This window comes from Liolophura sinensis, chromosome 7 (assembly GCF_032854445.1).
Source record: "Liolophura sinensis isolate JHLJ2023 chromosome 7, CUHK_Ljap_v2, whole genome shotgun sequence".
Classification (NCBI taxonomy): Eukaryota; Metazoa; Mollusca; class Polyplacophora; order Chitonida; family Chitonidae; genus Liolophura; species Liolophura sinensis.
Window position 1 is genome coordinate 25,199,272 of NC_088301.1, and position 13,550 is coordinate 25,212,821.

The following is a 13,550-nucleotide window of genomic DNA, read 5'->3' on the forward strand; positions in this document are numbered from 1 at the left end:
ATTGTGAGAAAGGCAGACTCCAACAAACACCCTAAAATATCATAAATGTATGTTTTTGATGTCTGGAACATTAGAAGTTGCTAAGCTTGGACATTTTTTTTTCTTTCTTTTTTTCATACATGCATCTTTAAATGTTCCTTCTGGATGTTCTCTTCGTCATGGTGAAAACCATTTACTGACACCTCGTTAAAATATGCTATCACCATGATATGGCTGCAATACTGTCACAGTGCCATATTCCAATCAAAAATGGTAATGACAGAGATAATGACTTCATAGCTCACCTCATGAATGATTGAATGATTATAGCTGAACATGCCACATTATCTCAGCCGCATAAGGCAAATGGCCATAACATTTTGTGCCAAAAAGCGTTAGATTTAGAGGCAAATAAATGTCATAAATATTCTTTTTGGTGCTGAACTTTAACTTTTCCAGAAGAATATCATCCTGCTTAGAAACAAATATCCAAACACCTTTTTAACATCAATGGAACTCACAGAATCAGCTAAAATGTATAATTTCATCATGTGTAAAACAGTACCATTGGTAACAAATTCACACAGAGCATTGCTGCCAATTCTTACCTTTTTAGCATCATTGTTCATGTCTGGGTTAATGTGCTGAGGGCTCATGGTGGTGCCGTTGGTCACCATTGGACTGTGTGAAAGTAGTTCCTCTGATCCACGCTACAAACGAAAACAGAAAAACGGTCTCTTTTGAGTTAAGGGGACAACAGCAATAACACATAAATTTTTGCCTGGCCTGTCTCGCTGTGACAAAATTCACAAAGAACATAAACAGGTATTATACTGAGGTAGACAGTCAATAAACAAGAGACAATCCCAGCAATGACAGGTAAGACCAGGTGGTGCTAGCCAGGAATTTTTCAGCCTGGTAGGAGTTTCTATAAACACTGGCGAACTGTAATGGTGTTCCTGCTGAGAGCTAGGTATCCATTCTTTGTCCACGCTACATCAAAATGTCACCTGAACAAGACCACGATAATTGAGCACCTCTGTGCCCCGTAACTCCAGATAATCCAATGATTTAGTATCAAGGAAAAATAGCAGGGGTGGTTTAATACCAATCTGGACAGAATGTCGAATTATGGTCTCTCAAAATTACTCTAAATCCTCAAGAAATTTGACCAGTAAAGCAGGAAAATTGATAACATTTTCAAGGTTAAAATCCACAGAGTAAAGTAGGGGGACTTTGAATGCCTGATAACAATCCTAGAATAGTTGCCAAACAAAAAGAATAATCCTCTAATATGCCAAAACATGTGGCATACAAGTCGTCAGATTTGTTGAGGATTTAGGGAAGACCAGATTCCTGGTAAAACAGTTGTCTTATCATATGGTATAGGCTAGGCAAATTGCCGTATCAGACTAATAAATATCTGAAACGGAGCAACATTTAGTCAGCAATTCTAACACTAACATGGCTTAATAGGCCAAGTCAACCTGTGACTTTAGGTGATTCAGATTAAAGCGTCAGTGGTTGGTTTTTATCTCAGATGTATGGCTGAGCAATCTGTTGTAAACTGGTCAGCAATTACCACAGCCAGGTTCCGTATAAACCTATCACTGGTCCTCGCTGGTCAGAGAACGCGTCCAGGATAGATGGGTGGACAGACTCTCACGCTGACCAGAAAGACCCCAATAACAAGAGCTTCCTAACTTACTCCTAATCAATTTCCTCTCTTCTTATCAGACATCAGGCCCGAGTTCACAGCCACCCATTACTGAGTCAACAACTCGCAATTTTTTTAAACATAGCCTTGTCCACTATAAGCCTGTAATTTCATTTCTGGCACAATCAGCTGATGTGATAGGAACAAATTATCTCCTCAGACCTAAACAGAGGCTGGCGTTGTCAGAGCATTCGGGAGAGAGGGAGAGCCTGTGGTTACTCGCATCAGATTTGTCCCCGCAGTAAGAAGTCCTTTTCCCACCGTCAAATAGGCAGATCCTGCTTCAGGGCAGAAACATAGGGTCTTCCCTAGACACAATTCAATTTGGCCAAGCCATCAACTCCCAACAGGATCTCCCCCTCTTCCAAGCGGCAGAGGCCAGCTTTCTCGCTTTCAACAGTAAGCTGGAGAGACCGACAGAGTCAAGGCGCAAGTGGCGGGCAGAAAAACACATGCACCCAAAAGACGTGGGGACAATTTAATAGGAGGTGACAGGTCTTCAGCAGTGAGCAATGACCAATCAAGCCAGTGCTTGAAGTAGAGCTGAGAAGGGATTCGGAATCGTGAACATCAAGGTTTTCCTCTTGCTTGCCAACTACAACAGCCTCAAAAAAAAAAAAAAAATGTTTGAAGAAAAAAAGGGTTGAGAGAAAGCCATTATCATCAGATCAGCGTGGATGGGCTGGTGTTAAATCTGTAGGCTTTACACAAACAGTAGTATTTAACCGAGTAATAACAGCCTGGTATTTACACCAGTCAGTTTGATCAGCAGAGATGTTCCAGCCCAGGAGCTCATCTTCACCCAAATCCATTTACCATTGACAAATGTGCCATGGATAAATTGGCTGGCTATCAATAAAACACTCCCATGTTTAAGACCATTATGTTTAACTTAGCATTATGCAATTCTGGAACATATTGTTGTCTGTAGCAAATGTGACCTTCCTTGAATCTCACAGTTAAAATAGTTGTCCACTCAGATGTCATCTACAGGTCTGCGCGTGTCATATAGCCTCCTTAGGGTGGTATATATTCACATTTAAGCAGAACAATTGTTAACCTACAAATAGACTCACGCTTCACATCATTCTTAACGAGTATTTAGCTCACATGAGAAGGCAACCAGCTTTACATACCAAGAAAACGTTTCCGTTTTGTCAATCAGTCAAACAAAGGGGAACATCATTAACAAAGACGAACAACATTTTGAGTTCTTTCCTGAACTTAGCATGGGCTTTTTAAGCATTTGCAACTTACAACTTAAACCTTTAGTCGCTTTGTCCAGCAAGACCAACTTGCTCAGTTACACAGATTTATGCATAGCAAAGGTTTTTGAAAGAAAAAAAATGTTTTACACCTGTAACCTATACTGATCTCTTGTGTTTAGTTCATTTAATGTCAAAAGATAGGATGTCACCTTTATAGTTGTAAAGCTCTTGGTTTCGGCACAAAAAAACAAGTCCATATATACAAGTCCAGAGGCCACCACTGCAGTGGCAATAACTTCCATCTACATACATCTTATTTTACACTTAAGTCTTGACATAAATTCAAACATTCTTTGTGTCAAGTCCAGGAGAAATCAGTTAATCATACTTTAAAACAAAAAGGAAAAAAAAAATGACACGTAGAGATATAAGACTTTTAAGTGCCAGTACAGAAAAATGTTTCAATAAACATCAGCCCACCCCTCTTGAAACACAAACCTTCCTATCAGTGGAAGGCTGTAAAACCTCACCTAGAAGTAACGTATGGAGATTCTTGGATCATTTCTCTGCCTCAAACTATCATTTAAATGGTTTGCTTATGAAATCAAGTGCACGGGATGCCAGGCTCAGGGTTATGGGGCTTCCCTGCTGAGACTTCCGTAATAACTTGGCCAAACACATAATTAAGTTAAAAACATAAGATAACACAAAAACACAAACATGCATGTGTAGCTGAGCAAGGGTATGTCAGCTTGAGCATATGGTTCAAATGAAACACTTCAGAGGGAAGGCAAGGAAGCAGAAAAAAGAAGAGAATTCTGAGTGTGCTGGGAACAAGCAAAGCCCTGATGGGGGAGCTGGTGACAGGCCCATCTCCAGCAAAAGCCTAATCAACACCACATGCTACCCCTACCCTGCCAGGCCAGGGGGAGTGGTACCCACAACAGGGGAGCCCTTGTAACAACTGCTTAACTTTCTCTCTCTACACACAGAGAGACAGTTTAACCAGCACAATCACTGCTCAACCATGCGTATATGGACTACCCCTTTCTAGTAGGTTACATGTACATGTAGGTACAGTACACAAACTGGCAACTGTGTTCTTGATTGCATCTGGCACTTCTTCTAGCAAGAAGCTCTAAGAAAACTTATGCTTTTGGCTAACATCACCACTACTGTTTTCAAACATTTTGTGCTAAAGTACACAACGTTGCAACTGTGTTGCTGATTGCATCCGACAATTCTTCTGTGGAAAAGCTATAATAAAACCATCAGGGAGTTTTTGCTTTTATCGTTGCTAAACACATGCCCCATGCTGTACTAAATGTTACCTTCAACATTCAATCATGTTCACAAGGTTAGGGAGTGTGGTTAGGCTATATACTGTAACCATGACATGGCTGGATTTTGCTTTTCTCATCACTGCTAAACACCTCTCCGGTAGGCATGAATAAATGTTACCTTCATCATTCACTCATGTTCCCAAGGTTAGGGAGTGTGGTTAGGCTATATACTGTAACCATGGCATGGATGGATTTTGCTTTTCTCATCACTGCTAAACACCTCTCCTGTAGACAGGAATAAATGTTACCCTCAACATTCAATCATTCTAATAAGGTGGTGATGGGTAGGGTGGTGAATTCACTATATCATAGAACCATAAAGGTGTTTGCTCTTATCTACCAACATCCCCAATGTGCTGATAAATGTTACCTACATCATTCAACCATGTTCACACCATGAAGTGGGGTGGGGTGAGATATACCAACAGGGTTATACTAACAGATGAGCTGTTGGAGAATCAATATAAAACTCATCTACATATATCAAAGGCCCAGGTAAGGCTGTTTGACCAGTGAGACTGGCTACTTTGATCAGGTTTGTCTACCTGTACACATGCATATATGACAAGTCTTGGAAAACAGGTAGCCTGTAGCTCTGTATATCATAGTATCAAAGTGTTTTACCTGTACTATACATGAAACAGCTGCCTGAAGCCAACACGACTGATAATACAATTAAACCATACGCACTCAAAGGCAAGCCTGTAGAGGCCGTACTGACACACTCAATAACATACACTTATGAGCTACCAAATGCATACTTGAAATGTACATGTAGTGACAGAAAAACTGGTAAGGACACTAAAAAAAATACCTCAATGCTTCAAAACAAGCTCACCTAATCACCTGTTCTAACCAACAAGAAACATCGGAAACAGTGTTGTCAGTGTCCTGCGACTGAAATTGTACTAATGACTCAATTTTGCATCTCTACTAACTTTCTACAAAGGGGGGAAAAGTGTTTGCTAGTAGTTAATTCTACCTAACAACCACCATGGCTCATAAAACTGTAACAAGCGATACATTTATACACATTATATGTACCGCCTACCTGTCGTAAACATACAACCCTCCACCAATACAGGCCAGTCAATCAGAGTTTGTAGCAAACATGTAGATACATGTAGTCAGTTTCCTTAAAAAACTATAAAGAATTGTGTATGTGTCCTAATAAGCATGCACATGTTCGTGAAAGCCAGAATCGAAACTCAAACAAGGACTCATTGTTTCCAAACACAATACTTTTCTACTTATCGCAGTGAAACACTCATCCACACAGGCGCTGCATTAACATGATGACCATGTAAGCCGACTTTTCTTCCGCTAACGAGCCTACCTGAGTAGAATGTGAACGAGCAAGACTTGCATGTTCGTGTTGTGCGCGAGTTAGAGGCAGACAGAGCGGAGACCGGTAGTGAGGCTGAAGGGACTGACGAGGTCTCAAGAGATGTAGAATATGGCTGTGTTTCTACCTGAGAACACACACCTGATCAATAGCTACAACATTGTAACCTGTCAACCTTGTGAGGAGATCAGTCATATTGATCACCACACCTTCATAGCCTGTCCCTCAGCTCAGACTATGGCTGCACTGATGCAGTTCTCAAGAACACCGCACCCTGTACCTCTATGGTACAAAAGACCACTGGTTTCCCACTCCCTGCCTTTCACCATTAGTTACCTTTAGGGTCAGACATAATTTATCATTCACATAGGTCAGACTATGGTTTTACACATGCAGTTCTCAAGAGCCCCCCTCCCTGTATCCCTACAGCACTCGGATATCCACACCCTTTTGCCTTCAGCCATAATGTATTAGCACACCTGGATTATTTGTCCCTTAGTTCAGACTATGGTTCTACACATGCTGTTCTCAAGAGTGCCACACCCTGCATCCCTACAGCACCTAGATATCGACATAAAACACCCATACTTTACCCCTTCTCTCTCTTTATCCATTTCAGTTAGGGTTAGCCATATTGATCTCTAAAAATCTGTTACCTATCACCTCAGACTATGGCTGTACATACGCAGTTGTCAAGAGCACTATATCCTGCACCTTTACTATACTTCCATGTAGATATATATGATCATATACACAATACGTCCACCTACACCCACCCCCCTCCCTTTCCTCTCGCCTTTAGGGTTACCTTTAGGGTCAGCATGTGTCTGTATCTGGTCGGTCCTTACGACTGCACTTGCTGCTCAGGCACTGTTCCCCGCTGTGTTACCTGTGATAAAGTCTACACACGCTTGCTGTGTCACACCTTGCTGTGCCTATTGTACTGTATTCATGGCTGTCTAACGGTTGTCAAGTTGCTATCATCACACAACAGGAAAACTGGAAAAACGTGTATACACCGAGTGGGCCGGCCAGCACCTCAATGTATAAAATGGGCTAGTAAACAGGAGATCAAATGAAGTGTTGTGCACCGGATCTAAGACCTGTACTCTCTCCTTTACCTATACAGCTCAACCCCCACCTACACATCTATAACTAATGTCAGTCTCACCGATAGATTAAATGTCTCCAGCCCTCAATCAATAAACCATCAGTGACAGATAGCGAGGTAAGAATCTGTACAACATGATCTAACATACATATCTACGTATATATATATATATATATATGTGAGTGATCTAACCACTATATTTAGAGACAAGAGGAGAAACCAGCTTAATTACCTCTCAGTCTCACACTAAGGATAAATAGGTCAGCAAATATTTGAACGACTGCAATAATTTCTGGAGACTCTACACTCCTACAATCGGGTCATATATTATCCTAGATCACTTCTACTTCACTGAGCAACACTCAAGTAGGAGAGGTATGAAAAACTTTCAACATGTTCCCCGACTTAATGCTGTCAAGTATGCAGAGTTCAAGACCAAAGACCCCCACCTCCTGCGAACTATACATACACTCACCGGTACGCTGGTGTTGTCGTGGGCAAGGGTCAGATCAGAGTTCTGCCTTTCAGAGATCCAGATCGGGTAATTGACCAGTCTCCCTTTTGTCATGCAGCGAAGCAGGAGGCTTTGACAATATGAATTAAGGCAGCGCTCCACACGACAGTTCCACAAGCTAGGGACATATGCCTGCTCGGGTCCTCGGCTTGACTGGTGTGGGCCGATATGTTACTGGCTTGTCCCTCTAGTATTAGCCCTGAAGTGGGCAGCTCCTGGCCATTCACTGCCTTGCCTGAGCTTGCCTGCCCCTTCCCCTCTCTTCTAACTGGTCATTACTATCAGGGACCCCCATTACCAAGTCAGGCAGGGGGCAGCAGGAATATGACCAGGTTTCTAGGGACTATTAGAGCAGTCACAGCAGAAGCAGATATTGGGCAGTGTTAAACGACTGGACTGTGCATTGCCTTGTTATCGGCCAATAGCAATCAGCGTTCAATAGGGGTATCACTGTAATTTCCTTCTTCACTGCCAGATAGAGATCAAGTTGCCAGGGCTTGCATGACCAGCTTTAGGCTAGGGATGTATCCGTCCATCTACCTATCTACTTATGTATCCTCTTGACCGGGGTACCTCTTGAGGCATCCCTCATCTACAGCTGAAACCCTCTTCTCCAAACCTTACCAGGCCTATCTTAAATACACACCACCCCTAGTCTGCCCCTCCAGAAAACAGGTTGTTGTTCCAATTTCGCAGGAATCTGGTTAAACTCAGAAGAGGACCATGAGCCACTTTTATTTGGGCCATGACCTCCCGCTTGCTTAGCTGTATCATTGTATCACATGTGATTTAACAGAACTGCCTGATAACTAAAGGCATGTAAGCTCCGGGAAGAAAGATTAGGAATAACCAGTCATGAATAAGTCATTACAATCGGTGGTTGGGATAGCCATTACCCCTGAAATGCACCCATTTATAATCCATATTCATGTTTGTACATATATAGGATGAAGATTTATATAAACACTGCTTCAGTAGCACTATATACATTTTGATGTTCAAACAAATAAGACCTGAGGCCCCAACATCCTTGAAATTGGCTGAAATCAGAGAGGGAGAGTGCAGGAAGGGCCCCAGGGTGCTTCCCATTGCCTCCTCCCAGTGGATGGATGTCAGATAGACCGACCCTCATCTTCCACAGGCTGTGCCAGAGACTCCTAGTGATTTATTATTATGTGGAAATGAGGCTGTCTGTTTGTGTGCCCATGGAGCAAGGTGAATTGACAAGCTTAAATGACTCATTTTCCATAGACTGACTCACCTACTGTACATATTGAAACCATATGCAAGTCAAGACCTACTCCCTCCCTACCAGCCTCTATCTCTCTCTTCCCTAAGCCACACACCACCCCACAAAGCTATACTATAAAGCTTTTATGTACATGTACACCTACATCACAGCAACAGACAGCTCTATACACCAGAACACATGTACCACAACAACTCGCTTTTCTAAATCTACCCCCACAGAACAATTACTTATTTCCGGTTTCCCAGCAGATCACCCCTGGGCAATAGTGGAAATTGCACAAGTCAATATACATCCCCCCTCCCCTTAAACTTCTAACAGATGGGGCTACAGTCACCGACATAGGCAATCCAGTCACTCACAGCCATTATAAAGGGAAATCCCTCATCCGCATATCACCAGTACCATGTACCACGGTCACTGCGGCCTTTCCAGAATTTCTCCACAACAAAAGCACACATTGGACAGGCATCAAATCCCAGTTGCTGATGTTTTATGGGAAGGGGATTAATCATTAATGATTTCTTCCATAGATCCAATGCCTCGGCTCCAGTGTCTCTGTGTTGGCAGGATAGCAATGTCATACAGCACTTCAGAATCTGATAGTCTTATGGACATGTAATGGCCTAGGAGACACAGCGGACCAAAAGAAAAAAAAAAAGAATCAGCCTGACACAAAATATTCCACCAAAACAAAAACTGTGGTGTTGATATTACCCTGCAGCTATACTGTGGTTTTGGGTCTCATCCCTGGTGTAGAGTTCCGCCAATTCATTATCAAAATCTCCTACTACACATGTTCTCAGTCTACTCCATCAAATCTTGCAGGCTTGTCAATGCCCAGTACAACTGCCAGCCCAGAGGCCACTTGTGGCTACCTACCCAGCTGAACCCTAGTGCTTATACCACACTGTCAACACATCTTATCGCCAATTGTCATCATATTAACAGATGTATACTCGAACACTTACCAGTTCAATTTTATCAGTTTAAAATGAGAACATAAAATGAGTCTCTGGCATAATACTAGACAGGTGGTCAAACTTGTATCCATGTCTGCTACGTTACTCACACAGATACTCCGATAGTCCTGCTAAAGGCGACTGGTGATTTGGATGATGAAGTGATTCCCAACAAGTAAGAACTGAACCGAACAGCCAATGCACCTGACATTTTCAAATTTAAGGTGTGCCAATTATTTTTGTCTCGTCTCTCACAGCATTTGGAGTAAGAGAACAAGTGGCGTATGCTTTTTAAGCAGTCATGCTAACTCTTCCCCTAAATCCAACATCAAAAATTCTGATCATACATGTCACAAAGGTCAGTATCACATTTGAGTGAGTGAGTGAGTGCTTGGGGTTTAACGTCGTACTCAACAATTTTTCAGTCATATGACGACGAAGGTATCATTAGGGTGCATGCACGTGTAATTGTGCCTCCTTGTTGCAGGACGGATTTCCACCGCTCTTTTATTTAGTGCTGCATCACTGAGACGACTTACTGAAGGCAAGTAAGCCGCCCCGCCCGAGCCATTATACTGATACGGGTCAACCAGTCGTTGCACTATCCCCTTCATGCTGAACGCCAAGCGAGGAAGTTACAACTTCCTCTTTTAAAGTCTTAGGTGTGACTCGACCAAGGATTGATCCTGGATCTACCGGTCCCGAAGCGGACGCTCTACCAACTGTGCTATCCGGGCCGGTAGTATCACATTTGAAGAATTTGTACCACATTGTCTGCATGAAGGTAACACCCATCATCATTTATTTATTTCATTTGATTGGTATCATTATTTGCGCCGTACTCAAGAATATTTCACTTATACGACGGCAGTCGGCATTACGGTGGGAAGAAACCAAGCAGAGCCATAGGAAACCCACAACCATCTGCGGGTTCACCCATCACTGAGTAACTGGTATAGAATCCTACTCCATAACTTGTGTTACTTAACTCAAATGAAATGAGTCCTATCTACACACAATACATTCCAGTCTGGCTGCCTTCCAAGAAGAATTACATGTACTTCCCACCAAAAAATATGCAGTTTGTTGTTTCAAGGTGCTCGCTAATTCAACACGTTAAGTTTTTGGCCACTGAGGGTTGTATACCCATAAGGGATTATGTCCAGAACAGCCTTCTGCTAAGGGATACAAAACATGAATTATTTATGTGACGGAGTAACAAACAGGTACTTGATTTGATGCATTGCTCCCAGATCACAAATATGTCATGTCTTTTGCAATTTTTGCAGATGAGATTGCTTAAAAGCATGTCTTGATTTCAGCTAAATCAGGTCACATGGCTGCCTTTACCCTCCCCTTTTTTGTCCCTTTTCTATTTGGGTATCCACGGCTGGACCACTCAACACCCTTGCCTATTCCGCTCCATAAGCTGACATCAAGAGTCTCTGGAGGGTGCAAGAGTCTCAGAAAACACTAACATCATCTTGTTTTATTCTCTTAAGAGAGCTTTGGGACGGTACTGGCACCAAGGCAATATTCCTACCACTGTTGGAATAATACCGGATAATGCTTTCCTTTTGGAAGAGCACTGATTTCATTACATCTTATCTTTTCATCCTGTATCAGGGACACAAAATTGACTTAGCCATTCTCTGTGTGGCTAAGTTGTAACAATCAGTCTAGTGGTCACCTGATCAAATTTAACTTACCACAAAATGAAAGTTACCTCAAGAAACAGGATTAACAGAAGTATCAGTGTCATGAGAATCCAAGTAAGTGTAACTTACATGTAATAGATAAAGGTTTGTAAAGTCTAGTGATTTATCCCATGATAAAGCTCTACCACTGACAGAAGTTTGAAATTAAAATTAAGTACTATAGAAAGAGCTCATCCCTTCTGCCTTTATTCAGACTGTGGTACCAACATTTTACATCATCTGATTTCTCCAAATATTTAGCCCCCACATCTGATGCAGCCTGAAAGTCCAGTACTTTCATAGTCAATTTACAATATCCTAGATTTGATTTGTAGATTACAATGTAAAGGTAGTATATCCAAGGAGACAGGGGACATGACTAATTTTCATAAAGAAATTGCAATCCTCTGCAGCAATCTCAAAACAAGGTTTTTATGCATTTGAACCATTCAACTGTCCATAAGTTTAAATAGATGAACGTTTCCTACTACCAAAGACAATTATGGAAAATTTTACTGACACAACAACCCGAACAGTGGCACCAGACACTCGAGGACAAAAGTGACAAAAGCACAAACTGACCAACTGACTGACAAAGAGATGGACAGGAAGACAGACATGCTTCGCGCAGTCAACATATCTGGTAGACATGTAACCTTAGCAGAGAGTTGAGCTTTTATAGAATTCCAGCGGCCCACTGCCAGAGACCATACATGAAAAACAGAACCAACATGTAAGTTTACGGAATTCCCAAGGCTCAGCGAGAGGTAGAAAAAGTTGCTCGGATTTATCAACAGTTAGCCCGCCTTTTTTCAAATCAATTTGGGCTCCACCAAGTAGCTAATTAACAAAGAACAGCATAAACTATCATCCGTGCTTTGGGAGGGCTTGGTAATAAAAATATGGCAGCAGAGTAATATGTATCACAGGTTTTACTGGCTAACACAAGGGAGCAGTTATTACTCATTGAGCGATCTCCTTTCATAAGAGAAGTCAATCGAGAGCCTTGTAACACGCCGCAGCACTTCTTCATACAATGTTGTAATTGGATGTTTCAGTTCGTATAGGTTATTTAACTGGTCGACAAAACTTGCTCTTCCGTTTCCATCCTACCATTTGCAATATGGCAAAGACAACAGACTATACACATGCCTCTGGTGCTCCCTGCTAAGACCATAAATGAAAAAATATAAGGCTGCCTTACAAGCTTTTTTTTTTGTGTCTTTTTCCACACACAGGAAAAGGGGCACACAAAAAAACCCCCACAGTCTTTGAATAAACCAAGTCTGCTTTTCATCAAGTTCCTCAGAGTTTTACACATACTCATAATTATACAGGGTCACAGAGTTTGTGGCTGAAAATACACATAATTCCAGAGAAAACCACATACACCTCTACAATAATAGTGAAACTACATCATTCTTAGCTTAAAAAATAATAATAAAAAAATAAATGAGACATTTCAACAGAAGTGACAAAATCAGTGGAAGTTCAAGAATTTTGTTGAGTCTATCTTTTTTATGTATGAAATTTAAAACTGATAAGGAAATATTAATGTCATTTAGCCTGCATGTGTTACTTCTTCCACTGCCACTAAAGTAACTAACTTTTTTCAGCTGGAGTTTGCAAGTGTAAAGTTGGTTTGTGCTACAGTGTTGAGAATGGACAAGGTACACTAAACAAGTGTAAGCAGGGCTGAGGTTGGACATGGTACACCAAACAAGTGTAAGCGGGGCTTTGAGGATGGACAAGGTACACCAAACAAGTGTAAGTAGGGCTTTTAGGCTGGACAAGGTACACTAAACAAGTGTAAGTAGGGCTTTGAGGCTGAACAAGGTACACTAAACAAGTGTAATGGGACTTTGAGGCTGGACAAGGCAAACTTAACAAGTGTAAGCAGGGCTTTGGGACTGGACAAAGCATACTTAACAAGGGTAAATGGGACTAAAGAAGTGTACCATAGGCTTCGCTTATGATGCTTTGAGGCTGGACAATTAAGGTACACAAAACAAGTGTAAGGTTAGCTTATGGACCACGCTTTGAGTCTGGAATGGGGCTTTGAGACTGGACAAGGCATACTAAAGAAGTGTAAGTTGGGCGTTGAGCGTGGACAAGGTATATTAAACAAGTTTAAGAAGAAACGGGACATGAAAAACCAAGTTGAGACACAATGGCCCACAGACACAATGGCCCGTCCTCATAGTAACATCTGGTTTACTTCAGATTCCACTGCTATTCACTAGGGCCAGGAAATATGCTGTAAATCAGTGACTGAGAAATATAGGCCAGGGAAATAAATAAAACCAACAAACAGGGGTGTGGACCATCCAGCCTAAGAACAGAGTTGCTTACATTGATGGCATCTGGTAGACTTTATTCTCTGGGTTCAGCTCTAGGAAGTGACATCCACCTACAAGCATGTGAG

At 41.8% G+C, this 13,550-nt stretch overlaps 1 protein-coding gene across 9 annotated transcripts in view; it reads right to left on the bottom strand.

The window, feature by feature from the left end:
• The window catches only part of LOC135471844 (polypyrimidine tract-binding protein 3-like), a 114,803-nt gene that overhangs the window by 29,939 nt on the left and 71,314 nt on the right, over positions 1–13,550 (bottom strand). For all 9 annotated transcript variants that reach the window (XM_064751238.1, XM_064751234.1, XM_064751241.1 and 6 more), the window contains one exon: positions 588–689. In XM_064751238.1, the coding sequence (XP_064607308.1) occupies positions 588–689 (102 nt within the window). The remainder of the gene's footprint in view (positions 1–587; positions 690–13,550) is intronic.